This window comes from Aspergillus versicolor (assembly GCF_001890125.1).
Source record: "Aspergillus versicolor CBS 583.65 unplaced genomic scaffold ASPVEscaffold_17, whole genome shotgun sequence".
In the NCBI taxonomy this organism is placed as follows: Eukaryota; Fungi; Ascomycota; class Eurotiomycetes; order Eurotiales; family Aspergillaceae; genus Aspergillus; species Aspergillus versicolor.
Genome location: NW_024467540.1, coordinates 499,074 through 526,660, shown reverse-complemented (window position 1 = coordinate 526,660; position 27,587 = coordinate 499,074). Strand labels below are relative to the sequence as shown.

Here is a 27,587-nt window from a genome sequence, read left to right as displayed (position 1 = left end):
TTTAAAATTATATATATATAATATTAATTTTATAAATTATATCTATATTTTAAAATATATTAACTCTATAATATATTCTATATTTTTTTATTTTATAAATATACTAGAGATTCTTATATAGCTCTAAAACTAGAACTACTATTTATTAATAAAAAAAAGAATATAAAGTTAAAAATATAATTATAAACTATTAATATAAAGAATAATTTTAATTTCTAGTTTAATAGTATAGATAAGACTCTAGTTATAATATATAGAAACTATTTAATTATATTAAAAATATTATTATACTAGATACTTATAAAGAATAGTAATATCTACTATAAAAATATAAAAGAGGAATATCTATAATATTTATGAATTATATAAAATCTTAAATTATAGAAAGAGAATTATTAATTTAAAAAAAAAAAATAAAAAAAAAATAAAAAAAATAAAAAATTATTTATTATTTTTATAGAGAGCCTCTCCCAGGGATTTTTTAAAAATATAAATTCCTATAGAAGGCCTCTTCCAGAAACTTTTTAAAAATAGAAATCTCTAAAGAGAACCTCTTTTAAGAATTTTTTAAAAATAAATAATCTATAGTACTAGAATTAAAATATATAGTATTAGAATACTAAGTATAAAATTATAGAATATTAGATAAAGATATAGTAAATATAAATAAAAATATTTATAAATAATCTAAAAAGAGGCTTTTATTTTAGCTAGTAATAAAGAAAGCTATATCTTTATTTCTTTTATAAAAATAAAATATATAATAATAAATAATAATCTTTAATAAATTATAGCTACTTCTAATAATACTAGCTTAAAGAAGTATCTTATTAATAATAAGATATATCTTAATAATAACTACCCTATAATTTTAAAAAAGAGAATTAGTAAAATAATCTAGATTTAATATAAAAAAATTAAAATACTTATTTTACTATAAAACTAGATATTATATTTATTATAATAATAAGTATTATACTATTTTAAAAAGCTATTTAATATTATAAGTAAGTAAAGCTTATTATAAAAAAGATATATATAATATATAATAGCTAGAGTAGGGAGTATAAAATAAGAAATTAATAATATAAAAAAAAAGACTAAAAATATAAAAAAAAATATAAGAAGATAATAAAAATAAAAATAAAAATATAAATATAAATATAGATAAGAGAGTTAAAAAAAAACTTATCTCTAAAAAAATATTTATAATAAAATAAGCAAGGTATATCTTATATATATAATATATATTAATAATATAGATAATAGCAGACTTCTTATATAATAATATCTAAAAATATTATATTAATAAGATTTTAAATATAAAAATAATTATAAAACTAGATTAATTAGAAACTAGAAATAAAAAAATAAAATATTATAGAATAATAATAAAATACTAAGAACCCTAATAATAATATTAATATAATTTATAAAGTAAAATAACTACTAAAAATAGAAATTAATATAGAAAAATATATAAAATAATATATTTAAAGTTTAAACTAATTAGATAAAATCTTATAAAGAACTAAATAATTAAAAAAATAAAGTATAGATATATTATATATAGATAAAATTTTTAATAATAAAATTTTTATAAGTTCTTAAGTAAAATAACTAGTAAAAAGCTTATTTAAATTATAAAAATTAAAAAAATCTAAATACTAAATATTAATATAATTATTTAAGATATAGTTAAGAAATAGTAATATAAAATTTCTATTATTAAACTAATATATTATTATATTAATCTATAATATAGTACTAGAAGACTTAATTTAATTTAAAAAAATATTAATAAGATTTATAAAATTAAAATAACTATAAAAATAAAAGAAATTAACTAATAAGCTATATAAATATAAAGAAAATATTTATAATAATAAAATATAAGATATCTAGAAAAAAAAGAAAAAAAGAAAAAATAAATAAAAAATAAATAATATTTTAATATTATAGTATTATTAAATTATATATAAATTTATTTATAATAAATATTAGTTATATAATATCTATTTATACTATTAAAGCTATTTATATTAATAAAATAATAATATACTAATTTTAGATACTTATTATAAATTTAATTTTAAATTTATAAAACTAAGTTTAATACTGTTAGTTTTTTTTTTATATTCTAACTATAGAGCCCGTTAAAAATAGCTAATCATAGAATTATAATTATTTAAAAAAAATAATTATTATATATTATTATTTATAAATACTATATAAGTATATATTATACTACTAGTTCTTAGCTAGAAGAACTAGTAATTAGTTCTATTAAATATAGATCTATCTTCTATTAACTATATATTATATCTTTATAATCCCTAGAGAGCTGCTATATTAGTATTACAGCCTTATATAATAATATTATACAGACTTTTAAATTTTATATTTTAAAATAGCTATTTTAGAGAGTACTAGCTATATAATTAGAATACTTTATATATTTGTGATCATACTGAATAGGAAGCATGTGATTTACTATATGATGGATCATTAGGAATTGCGTGCCTTAGGATTCAGGCGGCTAGTTGAGCAATATAGTTGGCTTATATATTACCATGACTGAAAACTGCTTAGTAAGTAGCTTTTCAGGACCTTTTTAGTCTATGGTATAAGACCCTCTGTAAAGCTCTATACCTGCTTGTAAGGAGTAGGACTAAGTTAGTCTCTAGCTTATTTAGTATATAGAAGAATCTCTTTACTTTATAAAGAGAGAATATATAAATCTCTAATATTAATCTATTAATAATATTTATTTCTTAAAATATACTATTTATAATCTCTATATCTTTTTTATTAGGTGTATTACACCCTTTCACATTATTTGTAAACAACCCCTAAGGCCAAGGGCCTTATATATGGGGTGGATCACAGGATCATGGTTAGCGTGGCTATCACATATTTATATTTATTTTTTTACTTAATCTAGTCTTTTAATAAAATAGAGATTATATATCTTCAAAATTTACTAGAGATATTAATACTCATTATTTAAAATAACCAGAGATTAATTATAGTATTAATATATTTTTAAATATTTTAATCCCTAGAGTCTACTTGGTAGATATACTATTTTATTTTATATAATTTTTATAGCATTAGAATAATAAGTAGGTTAGATAATTGTAAGGCACTGACGAAAGAAAGAATGTAAATCGATTTTTCGAAGCCGTAAGCTTCCATAGAGGATTGTAGGGATAAAGAAACTCTCAAGAACTTGCAGGTTCATGTAAAAGGATACTGTATAGTGGTTGCTAACTATTCATAAAACTGATGCTTAAGGCAAGTGTCCGGTAAGACAACTAAACTAATTATGATGTTGTTGGTCACGTGGATCACGTGTTTTTCTGTCAGCACCAAACGATACCAAAGGTCTAGCAACTATCAGGTGATATTAACATATAAAGGAATTAGGTTCAGCCAATCAGATAGCTCTGTTAGAAACAGAATAAATTACTTAAGGATCTATAGAACTAGAATATCTAGAGATCTTATATAGAACTTCCTTTAAGGATAGCCTCTAATAGTAGACTAGTAGTAGTCTGGTACTTAATCCCTCTAAGTTAGACTATTAGATAGTTATATAGTTCCCTTATATATATCCTTCCTAATTAGGAATATATAAGGCTGTGGTTGCCTTCACAGGATTATAATATATCCATTCCTTGGTAGTACTTGTTCGAGATACTCAGGGATTAGCAGTTAGTTAGTCAGCAGTTGTCGGTCAGTAGGCACTCCAGCAGCGGTCCGCAGGGGTCACATAGTAAAGTCACGTGGCACGGCCTTGGCATGTCGTGACAATAATATAGAATCTTTTCTAGGAAATATAACTAGCTTTATCTCTATAACTAAGGCTTTTTTAAAAAAAATTATTTCTAATATAATTTTTATATAGAATTGGTTTTATAATGAAAGATAATGGATGAAAAATAATATAATTCTTCTATTTATCTTCTATTTCTACTACTTTTTAATATATATCTTTTTAGTGTTTTATAGCTGTTAGCTTTATATATGGTAAAAAGCCTTATAATTATATAGATTAAGCTAGTTTTATAATTTAATTTACTATAGTTCCTATTCTCCTAATATTTTATATATATATATATATATATATATGTAGGGGTTAACTATAATTATATATATATTTGGAGAGCAGGGTATATTCTATATATTATTGGATAGAGACATTAATAACTACTCCAACTACCATCTACTTAAATAAGCTAGATCTATCAAAGTTCTCCCTCATAATAGTTTTATTATAGATTATATGAATAATACTATAGTTAAATATTGTTATTAAAATTTCAGAGGCTTTTTTACAGCTAGATATATATAATTTATAGGGGTTAAATTCATAGTAAAGGATCAGATATATAAGGTATTAAGGGAGTGGTCCACCGAAATTTCATGGGGTTTTATATAATAACTATAATAGTAAAAATTATGATTGGTTACTAATATATATATATTCAAAATTAAAATTTACAATCTTTAAATTATAATCTTAACATATATACTAAATGTTAATCCTACCACTTAGGTATTGAATACTGATATAGGAGAAGTCCCGTCCCCTTCAACAGGATCGTCAATATCGACACCATAAAACCATGTTTTCATGAATATAAGGATACTGTCATGGTGGAGACTCCTTTATTCTGAATGAATCAAATATAGAGAGCTTCTAAAGACTAGCACCGATGCTATTCACCCCACGGACATACTCTGCATCCCAGACTCTGGATCAAACAACCAACCCCAGCGGAATTCCGAAGCGGCTACGATTCCCTCCACTTGCAGGTTGGCACCCTGACCCAACAGATGCTGATCGCGTTACTGAAATGCTATTGACCCGGCAAACTGGCAGCGTGCGTGTTGGTGAAGTTATCAGGTTTGCTTCTACTCCTCACGCTCCTTGTCACTCGACAGGGCCTTAGTTTATTATATTAATATCCATCAATAGATATACATTAACATACACGCCAACAACCGACGAACTCCAGCCTCCAGCGGCCCTACGTGTGAAAATAAAAAATACATCAGCCATACCACTGCGAGCCGCGTACTTGCATGGCCCATATACATTGTATACATCATGCTACCCGCATTCATTTGATCCTAATACCACAACAATAGCCCCTGATTCTAGAAATGTGCCGCAATTCGAACCTTATCTCAAAGCCGGCGGCACATGGAATGCCCAGATCCCCATACCGAGGCATGACAAGCGCGCAGATCCTGGAAATCCCAATGAGGGATATTCAAGTGGACATAATACGACATGGGTTATTGAGATTGTATCGCAAGTTATATTCTCAAGCACTGCGTCGGTCAATTTTGAGCTTCTGGTTAGCCGAGATATGTCATCAGATCTTCAAACCTCGAAGACGCAGTTTAACCCACCCAAGGCTGCAAACATGCGTGACCACTGGCCATCTGGCTCGAACGGCAAGCAGCAGCGTGTCACCAAAGGCGTGTATTCGGATTCCGTCCATCTGCTGATAGATGACACCGCTAGTCTTTGGAATACTCCACAGTTCCCCGTATCATGCGATGACGAACGGACTAGGAACGTGAGCTCGATGGAAAGCAGACCTAATGTGGATGCTGTTGGTCCTGCACGAGGAGCCGGAACATCGGAGACTGGTGGATCGCCCAAGAATCGCCGAAAAAACATTCACCTTGTTGTGTTAACCCATGGGTTACATAGCAACCTTGGTGCAGACATGCTGTATCTTAAAGAGAGCATCGATGCTGCATATAAAAAAACCAGCTCCGCACGAAACGGCCAATCTTCCACGGGCGAGCCGACGTTGGCGCCCTCGTCATTCTCGGGAAGGTAGGTGCAACAATTTTAGCCCCTATCCGAACAAACTATCCACTCGTTCACTTTGTCCGCCCTACTGACGCCATGGATTGATATCCACCCAGCTGCAATGTTCATGGTGACGACGATGATCGCCAAAGCGAGGACATTATTGTTAGAGGGTTCCCAGGGAACGCGGCCCGTACCGAACGTGGAATCCAATACTTGGGCAAGCGCCTCGCAAAATACGTGCTCTTGATGACTTATCCTGACCAGCCTCATTTACCCCACAAAAAACCGAAGCCTAAGAGCCGTTCCAATTCGTTCGTTCCGTGGAGTGGACAGGAGGCGGTCGACAACGCTGAATCTTCCCGCGTAGACGAAGGGCTGTTCGACGCTGGTGAGCATCATGCATATCAGATAACAAGTATTAGTTTCATTGGACACTCTCTCGGTGGCCTTGTGCAGACGTATGCAATCGCGTATATCCAAAAGCACTCCCCCGAATTCTTTGACAAAATCAGACCTGTTAACTTTATCGCGCTTGCGACGCCATTCCTCGGATTGAGCAATGAAAATCCTATGTATGTTCGGTTTGCCTTGGATTTTGGCCTCGTTGGCCGCACTGGCCAGGATTTAGGACTGAGTTGGACCGCACCAAAGATTCGGAGTGGATGGGATGCCATAATTGGTGGGAAGGGGGAATCCTCTAGGCTACGGGGCGATGAAAACACCCGCTCCAAGCCTTTACTGAGGATTCTTCCCTCTGGCCCTGCTCACGAGGTGCTTGTCAAGTTCAAGCGGCGCACAATATATTCTAATTTGGTTAATGATGGGATTGTTCCGCTACGAACTTCGTGCTTGCTCTACCTTGATTGGAAAGGATTGCAACGGGTTGAGAAGGCAAGACGAGAGAATGGGATTGTTGGAACTGTGGCTGAATGGGGGTGGTATGAATTGACTGGGGCAAACTCGAAGTCTCCAAATAACGCTCGTTGCGCCAAAGATGGCTCGGAAGTGACATGTGCTTCTTCAAGTGCCACGGAAATCGCGAAGGACACTGCCGTTACAATAACCCCGCAACGAGGTACTACCACTCAACATTTGTCCTCTCCCACCTCTTCTTCCGTTGGAAGAAGGCCCCCAGATCATGCCCAACCGCTCTACGGAGCCGATGATGCATTTAATAACAACGAACTGGATGGAGGACCACCGCATACGCCGTCTAGTTCTCTGAGTGGCTTCTTTTCGATATTCAAACCAAGAGAACCTAAATACAAACACGAAAAATTCCTCAAGCGCTCCCAAACAAATGCTACTCCGATAGCCACAAAGGTGATACAGCAGGATGATTCTCATTTAAACACCACTTCTCGCGATTCTGGATTTAATGCACCCCCCAAGACAACACTATTCGAATCCGCTGGCGACATCCTCATGCCACCACTACCCCCGGTTGATTACATTGTGAACCCTGCATCACGGCAGCGTGCGATTTTGCATGACCGGATTTATTATCCTGAAGACATTCCTCCTCCAATGGTGAAGCGGCAGAAGACAGGGATAAATGCATCTCATGATGGAATCACAGCAGCGGATCATGCCTCTGCTGAAGGGCCTGCAGATGAGGCCGGACTCAAGGTGGAAGAGAAGATAGCCCGTAGTTACCACCGTGGGCTCTCATGGCGGAAGGTCCTTGTTCGCTTGGAACCTGACGCACACAATAATATTATTGTTCGGCGAATGTTTACAAACGCCTATGGTTGGCCGATCGTGCAACACCTTGTCGATGCTCACTTTCGACCGGACTCTCCGAGTAGCAAGGGAAGTATTTGTGAAGATATCCCAACTTCACCTGTGGCGGAAGCAGAGGATTGCTGCCATGATAATACTCGGTTAACCTCTGTTCTGAATGATGACAACTAAAAGCGCCAGAGCCGGGGGAGTACAGGCCCTGTGTATATGCCTGCTTCACTCCAAAAAAAAAAAAAATCGCAAATATCAGTCAGTGTATAAAGAGTCCCTTCTTCGACAGGGCGCTTTATTGGGAATGACTCCGGGTACAGAGCACTTATCTTCGGACACAGGGCCTTAGCCCGATTCGGAATTACCCTTTTGGAAATGCTAAGTTGCCTTCAGATACAGGGTATTAGTCTGACTGTCAATCTATACGGCCTTTACTACTGTAGCTCTAAATAGCCCTAGCTAGAAGATTTAATCCAAGGTTCTATTAGTTCCTAACTTCCTGGAGCTATAATTTACTAGATATCTCTATATGAATTTTGGTTATAAATACCTGCTTACTCTTTTCTACTATCTAGCTAGAATCTAATAATAGCTCAGTTATACAGAACTCCTCAGGTTATGGACTGATTGTATAAGGCTAATTCTGGAAATTACTGTAAATTTGAAGTCTTCTTCAACATAACTAGCTTGAGTGCCTTACTGAGCAACGGGTGGTCAATTGCCCCCACAGCTTATCGATAAGCAGCCCCACCACACGATAATTAAGCCGTGATTTACTCTTCTGTCAAACTTTAGGTAGTCACCGGCCACTGATTTTCTGTTAATCATATTCCAGCGCGCCCCATTCAATTTCCTCCAGAGCATAGACACACAGCAACAGAAAAGAACAAAGGTCGACATGAAAACTGAACTGGACGAGGTGCGTGATGTTATGGTATACTTCCCGTTCCCGACCCTTGTCTCTAATCAATTTTTTCCTGTTTCAGCTGGTTGAATTCCTTCATCATGGAAATACTCAAATCAGACAAATCGGTAAAGTTAACATGCAAATCCGCTTGAACTAATAATAACGGTTTGTAGCGTGCGAAAATCTAGTAGGATATTCGACATCCAAGCCAGAGATTTTTAAATGTCATCAGCTTCTACCGATACGGGATTTGAAGCTCCTCGTTCGAGACTATACAGTCAGTGAGCACCCCTCTTTTGATTTTTGGACATAAGGGAAAACCAACTTCTGTGAAGTGAAAGGTTCTGACGGATTGACAGCCAATCGCGAGTGATGCCTTAACGATACTTGTCAATCTTTCCGGCGACAAGGAAGTACTCGATAACCTTGTCAGTGACGATGCTTTCATAGAAACTCTACTCGCGAAAGTGACTGTATGCTTCCCACCACCCATTCCAACACCCTATGTTTTGCCTTACCGTCTACGAGCCTCGGGACATTTTTATTCCCAGGTGCTGCACAGTTCACTTACAAGCTTGATGATAGAACAACAAGGAGCGGAATGCGGATGGCGTCGCCATGCTATTCGCCAATCTCGGGAAATCAGAGAAAATAAAAAAATTGTTATCCCTTAAACGTCGATCCGCCCAGCCTGTGTCTAGTTCTGTGTATGTGGTGGATCAGTTGATGGATTGTTTCGTGAAGGGCGCCGAGGGCGCACTCAATCAATATTCGGACTTCGACTATCTATCATATCTTTTTGCCGATCTGTCGAAGCTGGAGGAAGGGCGCACCTATTTTACGTCGAGACAGGATTACGATGGAGTCGTGCCTGTGACAAAACTTACTGTCTTCACTGAGCATACGAGTACAGTTAGACGGAGGGGCGTCGCATCAACCATAAAAAATGTTGCGTTCGAGATTCCTTTCCATCCAACCCTCTTTTCTGAAGACGATGCAAATATTCTCCCTTATGTACTTCTGCCTATTATGGGCCCAGAGGAATACACCGAAGAGGATTCTGCCGACATGCTTCCGGACCTCCAGCTGCTCCCCCCCAACAAACAGAGGGAGGGTGACAGCGGAATAATTGTTACTCATCTTGAAACACTGCTTTTGCTGACAACTACCCGGGAAGGACGCGAAAAAATGAGAGCTGTCAGTGTTTATCCTGTAATCCGAGAGTGCCACCTTCACGTTGATGATGATGGCGTCCGTGAGGCATGTGACAGATTGGTGCAGGTTCTCATGCGAGACGAAGAAGAAGATGGGAAATCCTCTGCGATACAGGCTCATGATGATGACCAGAAGGTTGTGGAATTATTCTGATTATTACTGGCGCCATTAGAATCGACTTCGCCGGTCCTTCGTCCATCCGGAGATTAGATCTTTCGGATAGATCCGATTCTCATTCAACATATATGTACATCAAACCAAAACAGCTACCTGTGCACCAAACATTGACCTTCCCTAGACTGATTTGAATCTCCATTGACAGAGAACATCAACATTGATACGGTACTTACCGAATACACTGTGTCGCAGCGGCTGTAGATGGTACTGGTGGTGGTTTGAGAGATGGATGTGGTTAGCCCATTGTTATGATGTTGAGAGTATTTAGACTTTAGCATCTCTCATTTTAGTTTGAATTACTAATGGTATCTAAAGTACAATAATTACTATATAATAAAATGCGGTGGACCCAGCCGCCAAGAAAGAGCAGGCAATCCAGACATGCCAGGCAGTATGCATATTACCCACACAGTATAGGGGATATAAATACATATATATATAAAGCAATACAAGACCATAAGGATTAGTCATATATAACTATTGGATTATAATAAGTAATAAGTATGGTTTATTAATATTAAACGATTACTTTACTCCGCAGTCTCCGTAATATAAGCCTGTAATATTAATACTGCGACTCCGGAGGATTATAGAGATAAAATATATAGTTGGTAGAATACAGATTTATATTTAAATAGAACTAATTACCAGTACCCGTAACCCGAATATACAGAGTACTGAAACCTTTTGTTATTTAGCATGGAGTGCAGAATAACTGCCACTCCCGGCGCCTCTCTGCTGGATGGTTGGGGGGGATCATACAGAATAGAGTACTGTGATGAGTTGAAAGTGGTCAAATCAGACAAATATCAAATGAATTACCATCTCAGTTCGACTGAACAATTTATGATGTACGGAGTACTTCTATCCATCCCTACCTGCCGTACCATTGACCTAACCAATAATGCGGCTCAAACGACCAGATCCGAGCCAAGGCCAAGGTTAAGTGGATCCAAGAGAAAGGCTTATATAAGCAATAAGTAGTCACTTTATTGCTCATTCAAGCTTCAGTGTTTCTGCTCCGTCAAATTACCTTTAAGAAACGGGTTTATATCAGTTAACGTTCTCCCCAAACACGAAGTTCCAAACAGTGTTCATCTCGCAACCCCATAGGTACCACTGCACGCCCTGGCGTCGCTATTCGAAAGCTCTAAGCAGCCATTATGACCACACCGACGAACAAACCGACTCCGCAAATGCCAACAGGGTCATCCGGCACCCAACCCTTGCGCATTCGACGGCCCAGGGTAGCTGACCCGCTTGTGCGTCCGAAGCGAAAGACCGCAACGAAAGGCCCTCTAGGAGATGGACAAAAGCTTAGGTCGTTCCCTACTCGACCAGCACCACCCAACGCGCAACCTGACAGACCCAATATACCCCCCGCAAAAAGTGAGTTTGCTTCCAATGGATTCAGTGGTCCTCTGTTATCTCAGTCCTATGTCGATTACCCCCTTGTGATCACAAAGCGGGCGATTAAAGAAGGATTGAAACATCACGTTGCGAGGTTCGCCTCAAAGAAGGTAGTAGATCCCCGCGATGAATCCCAGTTCACTAGACCAGTCAGGCTTCAACGCCGGGATCCTCGGTCACGAATACATGAATTAAATACAGAAAAAGGGCCTGGTGGACAAAGGCTATCCTCGGAGACAAGCAACCAAGTTGATGAACTCGAACGGGAAGATATGGAGGCCAGAAAAGCTGCGCGTGAAAAAGAGCGAGCAGACAACCTTGCTCAAATTGCGCCATCCATCGGATCCGCCCCAAAACGAACCAACATACCCAAGCAGAAAACACAACAAGTTTCCAAAACGGACATGACACCAGAAGAAATTGCTAGAACTCGGATCAAATATGAAGAGGCCCTGCCTTGGCATCTTGAGGATTTCGACAACAAAAATGTTTGGGTTGGAAATTACGAAGCAGCATTGTCAGAAACCCATGCAATCTTTATACTGGAGAGCACGGGGAAAATGACGATGATACCAGTCGAAAAGTGGTATAGGTTTAATGCGAAACACCAATTCAAAACCTTAACCATCGAGGAGGCAGAGAAGTTTATGGCAAAGAAAATAAAAGATCCTAGGTGGTTCATGGAAAAACAACAGGAGCAAGCTCAACGCAGGGAACTCGAGCAGTTCGCAAAGCAACGCAAAGTGTACGCTGGGAAGCAGGGTACCCCTGCCGCAGAAGGCCTGGAAGCCGATGAAATGGATTTCGAAGAAGATCGATTTGCGGATGATGAAGAACATGACGATTTATTCAATGAAGATGAAGATGCGAAGACTGCGGAGAAAAGAATAAAGCAGGATCAACTTAAAGCGAATGTTTTTGACCTGAAGGATGAGAAGGAATACGAAGAAGAAGAATTAAAAGAGAAAAGGGAGAAGGAAGCTCGACGAGTACTTGGAAAAAAAGTACGCAAAGCACTTCAGAAGAGGGAGAAAAATTTCGATTACAGCAGTGGTTCTGATGCGAATCCCTATACGGACGAAGAGGTATGTTGATAACCCGGCCACGAAATCTACAAGAGATCTAACCTCGAATATAGAGTTCCGATGAGACAGATGCTGAGAAAAGTAAGGAGGAGGAACGGAAGGTCGAAGAAGAGAGGAACAAAAAGGACCCGGCGACCCCATCGAAAGGCAACACCACGCCTTCAGGTCGCCCAAAGCATTTTGATACGTCGAAGAAGGCAGCCATTGGTGTGTCACGGAAGCGCCTCGGGTCCCCTAATGTATCGGATGCGAGTGGAACAGACACATCTCGTAAGAACGGGAAGAGCAAACCCTCAACCTCGCAATCTTCAACACAACCGGGATCCCGCCCCATGACCCCTGTCACATCATCTGTACCGGTGCGTGTTTTATTACCACCCCAAACAGGTTCTATTACTAACTGCGCCCAGACTAACAAAAAGCGCGTGAGGGGCACCTTTCCTGGTGCTGGTTCTGCGAGTGATATTGATGTCGGATCTGGTGGAGAAGTAAGCGAATCTGGGAAATCCAAAAAGTTGAAACCCAACCCTCCGTCGGTGGTATCCCAAGGAGAAACACCACAGAGGTCGAGGGCTGGTAGTCCAACTTCTGTGACCGGCAGGAATCTCTCGGGAAGCCGTGCTAGCAGCCCAGAGTCCCTCAGAGGTATGTATCACCCATCTCAATATTGCCTTCAAACAGTATAACTCCTGCGTGGAACTAGCCATTAACCCTTATCTCAGGTTCTCATGTTACGGGTCAGAATCGTGTGTCGACACCAGGCCCGTCTACTACGCAAAGCTTTCCTAGCCCTGCCGAGATTCATGCTGCCATCCCTCAGAGCGGTATACTGAGCACCGACCTACTTAAAATATTTCGGCCGCGTATTGGCGAGTCCCGAGAGAACCATAGAAAGTTCATTGCAATCGTCAAAGATGTTGGCGTCTATGGAAAGGAAGACCGTTTATTACGACCGGGTCCGTGGAGAGAAACATAGCTGTAAGATGGCACCGGAGGCTTGATTCTGCCGCCATCATATAACAATTACTACATTCACAGTTTATTTATTTTGAATGGAATCTCTGAAGGCCGCCGGGTAATATCCTAGTTTAGGTTTAGCAGGTGGATTTATGGTGTAAGGTGACCGCTGCCGTGGATAATAATGTATGGTTTTCACGCTGTAGCTGGAAATTGAGATGAGCAGCTGCTAGCCAAACACCCAGTAGTTATTGATCATGTTAACAAGGTTATTAAGGTGCGCAAGAGTAAGTTACACATTTCTAGTAATATTTGACTCCAAATATCATTCCGACTTAATGCTATCTTATGCAGAAATAGGATAGGATACGTGCCCAATAAAGACACGAAGGTAATTGCAATCACACAAACATCAGCGCCAAGTGAAACCATAAGTTTGGAAAGAAATTCATGAATCAGATAGGTTTAAATCTTAAACTGTAGCAGCCGGGTTGGTGTGTGAAGGGCCCTCATTCCCTTCTTCATACTTTTCCCAATTTGCTAAAATGTGCGCAATTCTTGGAGAGTTCGTGAGCCGGTACACATCCTCAAAGTACTCCTTGGTGATCTCGAACGGCCGCGCCGTGACATTAGGAATGTACTTTCCAATCAGTTTGCTTGGATCAATGGTAGTCTTATTGATCTTCTTAAGCAAGAATGATCGGAACGGCTTCACACCGGAACGCAGGAAGGTGCTGTGGAAGGGAACATCTATTCCTTTGAGAGGGATCGTAGCGAATCCACGTTCCAAATTGATCGGCTTCGGCTTCGCCTCGGTTTGCTTCACACACTCAAGGATGATGTTGACAAGGTGAGCCTTGACATCCTCCAAAGACATGCTCTGCATAAGAGCCGGAATATCTATGTTTTGTGCCTTCAGGTAGTTGAGTAGGTTGGTGAGGCAGTCAAGTGCACGGAGCTATGTGAAAGTTAGGATTTTCATAGCCACTTACGAATCAGAGGGTGGTAGAAAAATACTTACATCACCAGCCGCAACATATTGCATGTTCGCGACATTGTAGTTGACGATTTCCAAGAGCCAGCCTGTTTGCTCAGAGATATTTTCGACGACATATTGAAGGGCCTGCTCGTTGAAAGTCTTGGAGATTCTGCTGGGGTTTACAGCGCACATAGAGTAATTTGAGCGACCTTGTTCATCACGTTCTACAGCGACTTGCATAGTTAAACCGCGATAGAAGACAACCGAGACCAAACTTTCTATGGGCATCACATCAGCAAGGGCAGCAAGTGCGGAATATTCACCCAAGGAATGGCCAGCAAAGCTGCTGTCCCTCTGGACAAGGCCCTTCGAACGCATGTCTTCGAAACTTGCTTTCTCCATTAGGGTTAATGCGGGTTGCGTGAACTGCGTGGCGGAAAGGAGCCCCGTCGGAGAGCGATATGTGTAGGATGCCGTGTCATCATCTATGTCCTTGAAAATCTTTTCGGATTTAATAGATCCGTCCGCATTGACTGTCTCAAAAGTCATAGACATGTAGTTGTGCCGAATGGCTTTTCCACGGGGCCCACCGAAGTAGACTGTAAGTTCCTTCGGGTTATTCTTGACGATATCAATGATAGACAAGCCATAGTTCTCAATGAAATGGCGGTCTGCCCGATCCCAAACTTCCTTAGCAACAGGGCTGGTGGCATATAGCTCCATCCCCATTCCTTGTTCCTGGGATCCTTGCCCAGTAAAGACGTAGGCACTGACTGGCTGTTCTACCTCCGCTTCCCCTAAAAGGACCTTGTCCTCCGTCTCCTTGTTGCTGGCCTCGACCTTGATGATCTTGCGACCAGCGATCATACCAACATGTTGCAGTCTGACTGTGATCAGATCGTTGGGGAGGACCATGTCAACCAGGGATACATGGAAACCCCGAACACGGCCGATGTTGTTTTCAGCGGCCCAAGTTTCGACCAGGCTACGGACTGCAGCACTTGTGTACATTCCATGAGTGATGGTACCTGGCAGGTTTGCGTAGCTAGAGAACACTCGAGAGACGTGTATGGGATTGTAATCACCAGATACCCTAGCATAAGTTTCGTTAGAAGCAGGAGCACGGAGAACTAATGGTGTCTTCCCGCTGAGGGGAATAGGGTTCTCAAAATAGACAGGCTGCTCAATAGAGGTTCCGTTTCGCTGGAGATAGTCAATTACCGGGTTGCCATGAGATGTGCCCGCTTCATAGTCGACAGATGCGACCTGGATGATTTCTTTGGTAGGTAGTTCGAGAAGAACTTGCCCCATAGTCTGAACTTGGCTGAAAACAGTCTTGTTTTTGAACCGGATTAGACTTTGTAGACGGAAGGTCAGGGTTTGACCTAACAGTTCGACATCATCCATATCTAGGCGGAACCACTCTTTGGATCGGAGAATGGCTACATCTCGGCTAGACGCCAGGTGAACCTGCATTGGAACTTCGTCCTTGCGCTGGAAGGTGTTCTCAAAGTCCATATACGCCCCACGGTATAGAAACTGGCTCGTGACATGCATTATGGGCTCTCCATTTCTCTTGATGGTGCCACACACTTCGACAATCTTCCCGGCATCTTCATTGATGATAGAGTTGATCTGAGCCGCAGTATCGAGCGTGTCACCAACCTTAAGCGGTTGCGCACCAGGAACCATCTTGAACCCGTTAGATAAATGCACTAGCTTAAGCAAATCCCCATCGATAGTGCGAGGGAAAATCGGCTTAGTGATAGCCTTCCACCCCGCGACGATGGCGAAATCCATGGGAGCAAATACTTCTTTTCCGGGCCGTTCAACGAATGACTCTCCAGTGTTACCCACGGCATGAACAAAATCAGCAACGGCTTGAGATGTGATGGTTTCACGGCCTCCACTAAACGTGGCTGTTGTTGGCGTATCAAACGGTACATCCTTGTTTCCAAACCAGATCCTGTAATAGAACTCTTTGATGCGATCGTTGCGAGTATCCATGACTTCTCTGATGGGCGCATACCCAGTGTCAGGGTGATAAGTGAACAAGAAAGTCAGGGGAACCACGCCGTTTTCAGCAGTTCTTCCTTCATAAAGTGTAAGGCTGATTTGGCTCTTCTCATTGAACTTGATGTCCACCGTCTTGACAAGCTTGCCAGACTGGTAAGGCTCTCTCACGCTAATGACCGTTTTTGGGGGATCCTCTGGGTTCAAGATTTCTATATACATTCCTGGACTGGGCGCAACGATTCGCTTCAGAGGATTTGTCTGGAAACGCTGACCTTGAACAAAAACGTCCGCCAAGAAAAGAGCATGCCTCCATGAATATGAGGGGCCCGCAAGAAGGCGGCACCAGCGATTGACTTCCGGCAGGTCCGCGGCAGACGAGGACAACCTGTAGCTGACTTTGTTGACGTCTTCAGAAATGGTAAGGCCGTCAGTTTCAGCGTCTTCGTGGACCTCGGTCAAGCGTCCTCCAAAGTATTCGGTTACCGGTATAACCTTCTCATCGCCGTTGTACACATCTCTGACTAGGCTGTCGATATGGCCCCGGTGGACAGAGTTTAGAATGTCTCCAACGGGCTCATCGATGACAGTCGAAAATTTGGCGGCCATTGGACCTTGCAGGATACAGGTTCTTTCAACATCCTGTCCTACAACCGCCTCCAAATCCTCGCTCTGCCATAGAGAGTCCTTCTTGAACCAGTATTCAAAATTCTCGTCCAGTGAGGGAACAAAAGGTACAGGCTTTTGGCCACGACGCTGGCACAGTAGAAGGAAGTGCTGAACATCTTGGGCATTGATCAACTGAATTGCTGCCTGAGGATAGGCCGCGAGAATATTGTGAACAGACGGATAAGGGGCATTGAGCTCCGAATAGTTCTGAAGAAGTGATGTGTGTCCATCAGTTGTAGTAAAGCGTTCCTCAACTCGACGGATGAAATCGCCAGTCAGCTTTTTCAGGGAGTCATCTATCCATCTGCCTTCGTGCTTGACATACATGAGGTCGACCATGCGATGCACGACTTCTGCGTATGTCATATCTTCTAGGTCAACCGTTTCCCCAGTGGAATTGCAGCCGAACCAAACCTTCTGGAAATCATCGTTGAGTTTCTTGATGATATAATTTCTCTGCTTTTTGAGTTCTGGCACACGCTTGGCTTTGTCGAGCTTGAAGATTTTTTGATCCATCTCGTGCCAAAACAAGACACCGCGAGTGGCCAATTTGTGGATTGGTTCTCCCATTTCCGAAAGAACGGTGACCACACCTCCTGCAGCACCTTTGTAAGTATCTTCCCAGTCCTGGTCGTTAAGGCCAGGGGCATCTGCAATGGCCTGCTTGGCGTTCTTCGAAGTATGTGCTTCTTTGGCGATCATCATGCGACTGCCGAACAAACATCCATCGAAAGGCATTGGGGGATAGCCGAATCGAGATGACCAGTTTCCAGAAATATATGGATATGTATCTTCCGAACCACCGAAGCCACTACCGGCAACAAGAATGATATTTTCATGTCGTCTGATACGACTATACATCTGCAGGATAGGTTGGTGGAAGTCTTCAAAAGAATGATGCCCCCCTCCGCGGCCACCAGTCCACTGCAAAATGACAGGAAATTTGGGATTGGCCTTTGCGATATTGATGACCTGCTGAATCGCGTCCACCGAGCCTGGTTTGAAGGCAATGTGCTTGATTCCGAGGGTTTCGATATACTCATTGGCCACTTCAATAGAAGGAACACCAGCACCGATGGTCAGGCCGTCAATTGGCACGCCATCGGCCCGGAGCTTGCCAATTAGGGGGATTTGCCAACCCATAGCACGTGGGTTAACGTAGATAAGATTGATGGTAATACCACGACCCGGAGGAATGGCTTTCTCAATCTTGGTGATCGCCTCTGTCATGGTTTTGGCATTATAATAACCTCCACCCGCAAGTTCGACGTGGAATCCCGCATTCATGGTAGCTGCAACAAAATCCCACGGAACCGTAGTTGGGGTCATACCAGCCACCATAACAGGGGGGATACCCAATAGGCGGCTCATCTTGGTGTCGACGAAAGTCTGACCAGTAGCATTCTTCGCCAAGCGTGGTCCGTACTCTTTCACCCAGTCAATGGCATACTTCACGGAGTGTTCATCACGGTCAAAAAGTTCCGGCTTATAACCGACTTCAGCGTTGGTACCATCCATGGCCCCCGCGAGTACCACACGGACCCCTGTACCATCCTTGTTGCGGTTGGTAAGTACACCAAGACCTGAGATTCCCCCAGGACCAAAATCAATGATGTGAGTGGCACGCGGGAAAACGGTTGTCTGTTCCCAATTCACAGGATCATGCGTGATCATTCTAACCAACGCAGGTACTACATTTTCTTCGCTGATTTCCCTCAGATCATTACCATCTTTGGTGCCATAGACGGGGATAGTAAGGGACTTTGGCGAAATCTTCACATCATCTAGGTCGTCTATGATATGGTCGAATGCCGAGTAAAGATATTGGCTATGGAAGGGAGCCGTGATTGGAAGGAACCGGTTGACAAAGCGTATTTTACGCTGTGTGAATGGCACACGGTTCTGGTCCAAGCCTGTGGGAGCTTTAACTTTTCGTAGGCGAAGGTTGAGACCGTAAAGAGAGAGGGGTGGGCCAGTAACAACGAAGTTACGGGCACTATTGATCAATGAAATCGAGATATGACGGTCGCTTGGAAGATGTTGGTTGGTCATGTCGATATGCTCCTGGACGGACGTTCTTGGAAGATCACGGATTGACAACATAGGAGTTGGGGTTCCCTCGCCGTTCTCGATTGAGTCCTGCAACACGGACGGAGCAATGGATGTTCGAGGATATGCTTGTTGGCTACGCAAGCCAATCCAAAAGAGCATCTTCAAGGCGTTACTAGCGGCCTTCTCAAAGCTCTCCCAGGTTGTGGCCGATGCAATGGCCGCTGCGGTGACAATGCCTTGAGAATGACCTGTAGTCCCGCTCAACCGCTCAAGAATCTCGCCTGGCTCGCGACCAAGCACTTTGCAGGTGACAACGAAGTGCGCCAATTGAACTAACCCGATCAACGGTAAGCTCACCGGAGCGGATACGAGATAATCCACGTCCGGCTGAGTGTCAGGGTCTTGGAGCCACTGCACAACATTAAGGCCTTTCGGATAGAGTTTGTTGGCATCCGGCTCACGGGAAAGACTTTGCAGTAGATCCGCAGATGACTTTATGAGCCCCTCCACAAAGGATGTGTAGGTATTATAGACTTCTCTCAATTCGTCAAAGTACTCTTCAATGTTCCCCTGCCCTCCAAAGACGGAGTAAATACTCGCCTTCTCATCCGAAGATGCCCTGAAGAGAGCGGAATCGTAAGGCTTGGTAGGTCTACCAGCGGCTGCTCGGCCGGCATAGTAAGCTTCAACAACCAGAACCTTTTTGGCTGTGATTCCAGGGAGAGTGGCAGCGATCGCATGGACGTCATTTCCACGCATGAAGGCACGCTCAAATTCATTGAGGGCTATCTTGAGAACCTCTTGATTGGTTCCGTGCGCATCATCCTCGCCCTCTTCGACTTCGAGGGCAACATGGCCGATGTATCGAGCCACAAGCTCTGTTACTGAAGAAGGTTCGTCATCCTGAGCAAGCTCGTCTGTGGGCTCTGGTAATGAGGCTGTGAAGGTGTTCTTGAGCTGCGAGGAGTGGAAGTGAAGAGATGTTGGCACAAGAAGATTGAATTCAAGCGATCCGTGAGATAAGATGAGTGGTCTCAGAGACGACGACGATCGCGGTGTATTGATCCCGGTCTGCGGACCCGTTGAGGTTCCGTACATCCTGTGGTCTTATGTCTAGTCCGGCGATTTTCTTCTATTGTACCAACTAAAGTGGCGCGGAACGGACAGGAGCTTCGGATGGTCAATTAATGAGCCAATTCGAACAACAGAAAAAAAAAATTCATCAAGGACAGACGGTGCTACCAAGAAGAATGGTGGGGGGGAGGGCAAGTACATACCTATTATTAAGGGTAATTATTCAGGCCGAGACGGTTGTTCAGTGAGGAAGCTTGCGATTATGCCATAAAAAATATGGGAAGAGAATTGAGCGAAATATAGTGAAAAGAAGGTCTATAGAAGAGAAGAGGTGAGTATGAAGGGAGACGTCAAGAGAACGTCCGGGAGGCTGACACCTTCGAGTGTGATTCCCAGCTGGAAAAAATATCGGTCGCCCGAACGAGATGTGCCGGGCAGATGGCCTGTGCCTGGCCGTCCATATAAAGTTTTGTAATGTTGAACCAGTCAAACGAAGGAGAAATCTTGTGGGTTCGGACTGGTTGAACAAGAAATCTCTTAATTGGGTATGGTGGATCGTGGATCTGCCCCAAAGGTCAAAAAACGGTTGGGCTGGACCGCTTGACTGTAATGCCATGACAATACTGACAGCTCGAGGGAAGCTCAGCTGAGAATCACTGACCCCCACTCCCTACACGGTTATGCCTCCATTTATTTTCGGCTGGCTATGATTATGCCTTTTAATATTCTGCCTTTACTATCCGCCACGAGATACAGTAATCGTCTTGAGGGTTGGATAGCCCTGGAATGTGCAGTCCTTCTCAAGGAGATAAACCTTTTTTCGTTGATACCGCCAAGTATCTACGTAACTTCTCAGCTGGTCCAGCTGGCCTGGAACTAAGAGAGAACAATAATCAGCAAGGGAATGGTCAGCCCACCTGCAATCTCGCGGATTAAGCGTGGAATAATTCATAAGACCACTGGATTTGACTTTCAGTTGACTGGAGGCCTATTATTACTGCGTCATGTTCACCAGGGCTGACATCTCCATTAGAGTGTATTTAGTATTGACATTACCAGTCTAGCCCGATCAGGGCTGCATCTAAGGAAATCAGCTAAGGAAGAAGCAGAAAAATTACAACCTCAACCATCCGCCGCGTGAAGCCCATTTGTTCTGGGTCCCCTCTAGTATCGATTTTGTCGGACCCGAGCCGGCGAAATAATTATCAGAAGACGGTCTCACCCCAACACTCATCAAAAGTTGCCAGCGAGAGTTGTTTATTGCAGCAACTCTTGATCCGCTTGGCTCCAGCAGTTCTCTTGTCCTTTCTTGTTCTGTGTGTAATCTTCCCTCCCATTGTCTTTCTTCCATTCCAATTGCAGCCAACATTCCCATATTTGTGTTTGATTAATTTACACTATTGTACTGCTTGATCCAATTCCTTATCCCAGTTGTCCAGTCGCTCTGTGCAACAGAGTTGCGATTCTGCAGCACCTTGTCGACGTACTTCCCTGGACAGTTCTATTCTATTTGCCATTTGGAAATTTGCTCACAGTCATTGCTCCCATGTTGTGAGATTTCTGTTTTTTTAAGGGAAAATTTTCAAGTGTGTTGCAAGCCCTACTCCAGGCGCATGATTTCGTGCCCCTCTTGTGATGCGTTGCATCGACTTGGATTGGATCTTATGCTGACGATTTTAAACCAAGCTTTTTTGCCGGCTCCCTAATAAACGATCTCGATTATCCCGAAATAGACTTCCGATCCTACCTCGAAATGCGCCCCGAAATCGAACAAGAGTTATCTCACACCTTGCTGGTGGAGCTTCTGGCCTACCAGTTTGCGTCTCCAGTAAGATGGATTGAGACACAAGACGTTGTGCTTGCAGAGAAGCGAACAGAACGCATTGTGGAAATAGGTCCAGCAGACACTTTGGGTGGGATGGCGAGAAGAACGCTCGCCTCGAAATATGAAGCATACGATGCCGCTACATCTGTGCAGCGTCAAATACTTTGCTACAGCAAAGATGCTAAAGAAATCTATTATGACGTTGACCCCATGGAGGAAGAGCCCGAGACTACCTCCGACGCTGTGGCCAGCCCGGAACCATCTGCTGCTCCCGCGGCCGCAGCGGCCGCAGCACCTGCGCCTGTTGCTTCAGCACCCAGTGCCGGACCTGCAGCGCCGGTTGAAGACTCTCCCGTAACCGCCTTGGACGTCGTAAGAACACTGGTAGCCCAGAAGCTGAAAAAGGCACTATCAGATGTGCCGTTGAACAAGGCCATTAAAGATCTCGTTGGAGGTACGTGATAGCATTGAACAGACTTCTAAGACTGATGAACTGATAAATGTGGAACAGGAAAATCTACCTTGCAGAACGAAATTTTAGGAGATTTGGGCAAGGAATTTGGTTCCACGCCCGAGAAGCCGGAAGACACTCCTCTAGATGAGTTAGGTGCCTCTATGCAAGCCACATTTAATGGACAATTAGGCAAACAGTCTTCCTCCCTGATTGCGCGCCTAGTGTCTTCTAAAATGCCTGGTGGTTTCAACATCACGGCCGTTCGCAAATATTTGGAGACGAGGTGGGGTTTGGGGCCTGGCCGACAAGATGGCGTATTGCTCCTCGCGCTCACTATGGAACCCGCATCCCGCATTGGCTCTGAAACAGATGCTAAAGCGTTCCTTGACGACGCCGCGAATAAATACGCTACCAATGCAGGTATCAATCTTTCTGCTCCAACGGCTTCTGGTGACAGTGGAGCAAGCACTGGAGGAATGCTCATGGACCCTGCCGCTATTGATGCCTTAACAAAAGACCAGCGTGCTCTATTCAAGCAGCAACTCGAGGTAATTGCGCGATACTTGAAGATGGACCTTCGGGCTGGTCAGAGAGCTTTTGTCACGTCACAGGAAACCCAGAAAACGCTCCAAGCACAGCTTGACCTTTGGCAAACAGAGCACGGTGATTTCTACGCCTCAGGTATTGAACCATCTTTCGACTACCTTAAAGCTCGCGTTTACGACTCTTCCTGGAACTGGGCTCGCCAAGATGCATTAAGCATGTACTATGATATTATTTTCGGCCGACTCAGGGCAGTCGACCGCGAAATCGTGAGCCAGTGTATTCGTATTATGAACCGCTCGAATCCCCTTCTCCTCGAATTTATGCAATACCATATTGACAACTGCCCAACTGAACGTGGCGAAACCTACCAGCTTGCGAAGGAGCTAGGTGAACAGCTTATTGAGAACTGCAAGGAGGTGCTTGGAGTTTCCCCGGTTTACAAAGATGTTGCCATTCCAACTGGTCCTCAGACGACAATCGATGCGCGTGGAAACATCGAGTATCAAGAAGTGCCTCGTGCTAGCGCTCGCAAATTGGAACATTATGTGAAGCAAATGGCTGAAGGCGGCCCCATCTCGGAATATAGTAATCGGGCGAAAGTTCAGAATGATCTGAGGAGCGTTTATAAATTGATCCGAAAACAACACCGCCTGTCGAAGTCCTCTCAATTGCAGTTCAACGCGCTCTATAAAGAGGTCGTTCGGGCTCTCAGTATGAATGAAAACCAGATCATGCCGCAAGAAAATGGCAATGCCAAGAAGCCTGGTCGAAACGGTGGCGCGCGCAACGGAAGCCCTCGTTCCGGCAAGGTTGAAACAATACCATTTTTACATCTCAAGAAGAAAAATGAGCACGGCTGGGATTACAGCAAGAAACTTACTGGCGTTTATTTGGACGTGTTAGAGTCTGCTGCTCGGGGAGGCCTCACTTTCCAGGGCAAGAACGTTTTGATGACTGGTGCTGGTGCTGGCTCTATTGGAGCGGAGGTTCTCCAGGGTTTGGTCAGTGGTGGTGCTAAAGTTATTGTCACAACAAGCCGGTTTTCCCGTGAGGTGACGGAATACTATCAGGCTATGTACGCTCGATATGGTGCGCGCGGGTCGCAACTCGTCGTGGTGCCTTTCAATCAAGGCAGCAAGCAGGACGTGGAAGCCTTGGTCGATTACATCTATGATACGAAGAAGGGACTAGGCTGGGATTTGGACTACATAGTTCCATTTGCGGCAATTCCGGAAAATGGGCGGGAAATCGATTCCATCGACTCCAAGTCGGAGCTTGCCCATCGCATCATGTTGACCAATCTTCTCCGACTCTTGGGTAGTGTCAAGGTACAAAAACAAACCAATGGCTTCGAAACACGTCCAGCGCAGGTTATTCTCCCGCTGTCTCCTAACCATGGCACTTTTGGGAACGATGGTCTGTATTCCGAATCGAAATTGGCTCTGGAAACACTTTTCAATCGGTGGTACTCTGAAAACTGGGGTAATTATCTCACTATATGCGGTGCTGTTATTGGTTGGACTCGTGGTACGGGTTTGATGAGTGGCAACAACATGGTCGCTGAGGGTGTTGAAAAACTCGGTGTGCGTACCTTTTCGCAGCAGGAAATGGCATTCAATCTGCTCGGTCTCATGGCACCCGCAATCGTGAATCTTTGCCAGCTTGACCCTGTTTTTGCGGACCTCAATGGAGGTCTTCAATTTATCCCTGATCTCAAAGACCTCATGACCAGGCTCCGCACAGAGATAATGGAAACGAGCGATATCCGCAGGGCAGTTATCAAGGAGACTGCTATTGAGAACAAGATTGTGAATGGCGAGGACAGTGAAGTCCTTTACAAGAAGGTCATTGCAGAACCACGAGCAAACATTAAATTCCAGTTCCCCAACTTGCCGAGCTGGGAAGAAGATATCAAACCCCACAACGAGACTCTCAAGGGCATGGTCAATTTGGACAAGGTTGTTGTTGTTACCGGGTTTTCTGAAGTTGGACCGTGGGGTAACTCCCGAACACGTTGGGAGATGGAGGCCCGTGGCAAATTTTCCCTGGAAGGCTGTGTTGAAATGGCCTGGATCATGGGCCTTATCAAGCATCATAATGGGCCCATAAAGGGCAAGGCTTACTCTGGCTGGGTTGATGCGAAATCTGGTGAGCCAGTGGACGACAAGGATGTGAAATCAAAATACGAGAAATACATCCTAGAGCACTCCGGTATCCGACTCATTGAGCCGGAGTTGTTCAAGGGATATGACCCCAAGAAGAAGCAGTTGCTTCAAGAGATTGTTATTGAAGAGAACCTGGAGCCTTTCGAAGCCTCAAAAGAAACCGCGGAAGAATTCAAGAGGGAACATGGCGACAAAGTGGAGATATTCGAGGTCCCAGAATCAGGAGAGTTTACAGTCCGTCTTAAGAAAGGCGCCACCCTTCTTATCCCCAAGGCACTTCAGTTTGACCGCTTGGTTGCCGGTCAGATTCCTACCGGATGGGATGCGAAGAGATACGGCATCCCAGACGACATTATTGAGCAAGTTGACCCAGTTACTCTCTTTGTGCTTGTTTGCACTGCGGAAACTATGCTTTCCGCTGGTGTTACAGATCCCTATGAATTTTACAAGTATGTCCACCTGTCCGAAGTTGGTAACTGCATTGGATCTGGAATCGGTGGCACACATGCCTTGCGAGGCATGTACAAAGATCGGTATCTGGATAAGCCCCTCCAAAAGGATATTCTGCAGGAATCATTCATCAACACGATGAGTGCTTGGGTGAATATGCTGCTTCTGTCGTCCACAGGACCTATCAAGACTCCTGTCGGTGCTTGTGCTACAGCGGTTGAGTCTGTTGACATCGGTTACGAAACCATTGTGGAGGGCAAGGCTCGAGTTTGCTTTGTTGGTGGTTTCGACGATTTCCAGGAAGAGGGTTCTTACGAATTCGCCAACATGAAGGCCACAAGTAATGCTGAAGATGAGTTTGCTCATGGTCGTACGCCTCAAGAGATGTCAAGACCAACAACTACCACGCGTGCAGGCTTTATGGAATCTCAAGGTTGCGGTATGCAGCTTATTATGAGTGCCCAACTAGCTCTTGACATGGGCGTACCTATTTACGGTATTATTGCCCTTACAACGACTGCCACGGACAAGATTGGCCGCTCTGTGCCCGCCCCTGGCCAAGGTGTCCTCACGACGGCGCGTGAAAATCCTGGTAGATTCCCGTCACCATTACTCGACATCAAGTACCGCCGCAGGCAGCTCGACCTGCGTAGGAAGCAGATTAAAGAATGGCAAGAATCCGAGTTGTTGTACTTGCAAGAGGAGGCCGAGGCAATGAAGGCGCAGAGCCCAGAAACATTTGACGCAACTGAGTATATGCAAGAGCGGGCCCAGCATATCCATCGCGAGACTATTCGACAAGAGAAAGATGCGCAATTCAGCCTTGGGAACAACTTTTGGAAACAAGACTCGTGCATTGCTCCTCTACGTGGTGCCCTTGCCACATGGGGTCTTACCGTGGATGACATTGGCGTTGCTTCTTTCCATGGCACTTCTACTGTTGCGAACGACAAGAACGAATCCGATGTTATTTGTCAGCAAATGAAGCATCTAGGTCGAAAGAAGGGCAACGCCCTTCTCGGAATTTTCCAGAAATATCTCACCGGACACCCGAAAGGTGCTGCAGGTGCTTGGATGTTCAATGGATGTCTTCAGGTCCTGGATACTGGTCTTGTTCCGGGTAATCGGAATGCTGATAATGTCGACAAGGTGATGGAGAAATTTGACTATATTGTTTACCCCAGTCGTAGTATCCAGACAGATGGCATCAATGCTTTCTCTGTTACTTCGTTTGGATTCGGTCAAAAGGGTGCTCAAGTTATTGGTATCCATCCCAAGTTTCTGTATGCCACCCTCGACCGCGCACAATTCGAAGCATACAAGGTCAAGGTTGAGACCAGACAAAAGAAAGCATATCGATTTTTCCACAATGGCTTGGTTAACAATAGCATTTTTGTTGCCAAGAACAAAGCGCCTTACGAAGATGAGCTTCAGAGTAAGGTGTTCCTGAACCCCGACTATCGGGTGGCAGCGGACAAGAAGACTTCTGAACTGAAATACCCCGCGAAACCGCCGGTTGCGACCGACAAAGGAGATGAAAATACTAAGGCTCTGATTGAGTCTCTGGCGAAGGCTCACGCTACCGAAAATTCCAAAGTCGGAGTTGATGTTGAAGCCATCGAAAGCATCAACATTACAAACGAAACCTTCATCGAAAGGAATTTCACAGCCGGCGAGCAACAATATTGCCAAAGTGCACCATCCCCACAGTCGTCCTTCGCGGGAAGATGGAGTGCAAAAGAAGCCGTCTTCAAGTCTCTGGGTGTCCCCAGTAAAGGTCCAGGAGCTGAGATGAAAAACATAGAGATTGAGACTAACTCTAACGGGGTTCCTTCTGTAAAGGTAAGAGAATTAATTCTATATGCCATGCGGAAACCGAACTAACATACATTAGCTTCACGGTGAGGCGGCCGAAATTGCCAAACGAGCTGGTGTGAAGCAAATCAGTGTCAGCATTAGCCACAGTGATATTCAGGCGGTTGCGGTTGCCATGTCGCAGTTTTAATGTATTTGATGAACGAACCGTACGATCAAAG

At 43.3% G+C, this 27,587-nt stretch overlaps 5 protein-coding genes across 5 annotated transcripts; 4 read left to right on the top strand and 1 right to left on the bottom strand.

Annotated features, from left to right (window-relative positions):
- Positions 1–4,721: 4,721 nt before the first annotated feature.
- On the top strand, positions 4,722–7,753 carry ASPVEDRAFT_144893 (lipase ROG1 family protein; the record flags this gene model as incomplete). Its single annotated transcript, XM_040808027.1, has 3 exons — positions 4,722–4,912; positions 4,985–5,860; positions 5,953–7,753. The coding sequence occupies 3 exons, from the start codon at positions 4,722–4,724 to the stop codon at positions 7,751–7,753; spliced, it is 2,868 nt and encodes a 955-aa protein (XP_040674733.1).
- Positions 7,754–8,471: 718 nt separating this feature from the next.
- Positions 8,472–9,848, top strand: ASPVEDRAFT_57906 (protein HGH1; the record flags this gene model as incomplete). Its single annotated transcript, XM_040815392.1, has 5 exons — positions 8,472–8,492; positions 8,560–8,605; positions 8,654–8,757; positions 8,840–8,953; positions 9,066–9,848. The coding sequence occupies 5 exons, from the start codon at positions 8,472–8,474 to the stop codon at positions 9,846–9,848; spliced, it is 1,068 nt and encodes a 355-aa protein (XP_040674732.1).
- Positions 9,849–10,886: 1,038 nt separating this feature from the next.
- ASPVEDRAFT_156535 (transcription factor IIF subunit TFG1) lies at positions 10,887–13,667 on the top strand. Its single transcript, XM_040808528.1, has 4 exons — positions 10,887–12,367; positions 12,421–12,726; positions 12,778–13,012; positions 13,090–13,667. The coding sequence occupies exons 1-4, from the start codon at positions 11,036–11,038 to the stop codon at positions 13,341–13,343; spliced, it is 2,127 nt and encodes a 708-aa protein (XP_040674731.1). The 5' UTR covers positions 10,887–11,035; the 3' UTR covers positions 13,344–13,667.
- Positions 13,298–20,629, bottom strand: ASPVEDRAFT_48090 (tetrafunctional fatty acid synthase subunit FAS1). Its single transcript, XM_040813948.1, has 3 exons — positions 20,315–20,629; positions 14,346–20,207; positions 13,298–14,282 (listed from the first exon to the last, which is right to left on the bottom strand). The coding sequence occupies exons 2-3, from the start codon at positions 20,133–20,135 to the stop codon at positions 13,797–13,799; spliced, it is 6,276 nt and encodes a 2,091-aa protein (XP_040674730.1). The 5' UTR covers positions 20,136–20,207; positions 20,315–20,629; the 3' UTR covers positions 13,298–13,796.
- A 1,235-nt stretch (positions 20,630–21,864) lies between these two features.
- Positions 21,865–27,556, top strand: ASPVEDRAFT_144895 (trifunctional fatty acid synthase subunit FAS2; the record flags this gene model as incomplete). The annotated part of the gene is made up of 3 exons (XM_040808028.1): positions 21,865–22,390; positions 22,448–27,393; positions 27,446–27,556. 3 exons carry the CDS (start codon positions 21,865–21,867, stop codon positions 27,554–27,556), a joined length of 5,583 nt encoding a protein of 1,860 aa, XP_040674729.1.
- Positions 27,557–27,587: the final 31 nt, after the last annotated feature.

Bases quoted from the DNA above. Each gene is read 5' to 3' on its own strand.
- ASPVEDRAFT_156535 (XM_040808528.1), top strand. From the start codon at position 11,036: ATGACCACACCGACGAACAAACCGACTCCGCAAATGCCAACAGGGTCA. The intron at 12,368-12,420 runs GTATGTTGATAA...CCTCGAATATAG, and splicing joins ATCCCTATACGGACGAAGAG to AGTTCCGATGAGACAGATGC. The intron at 12,727-12,777 runs GTGCGTGTTTTA...AACTGCGCCCAG, and splicing joins CTGTCACATCATCTGTACCG to ACTAACAAAAAGCGCGTGAG.
- ASPVEDRAFT_48090 (XM_040813948.1), bottom strand. From the start codon at position 20,135: ATGTACGGAACCTCAACGGGTCCGCAGACCGGGATCAATACACCGCGA. The intron at 14,283-14,345 runs GTAAGTATTTTT...ACTTTCACATAG, and splicing joins AATATGTTGCGGCTGGTGAT to CTCCGTGCACTTGACTGCCT.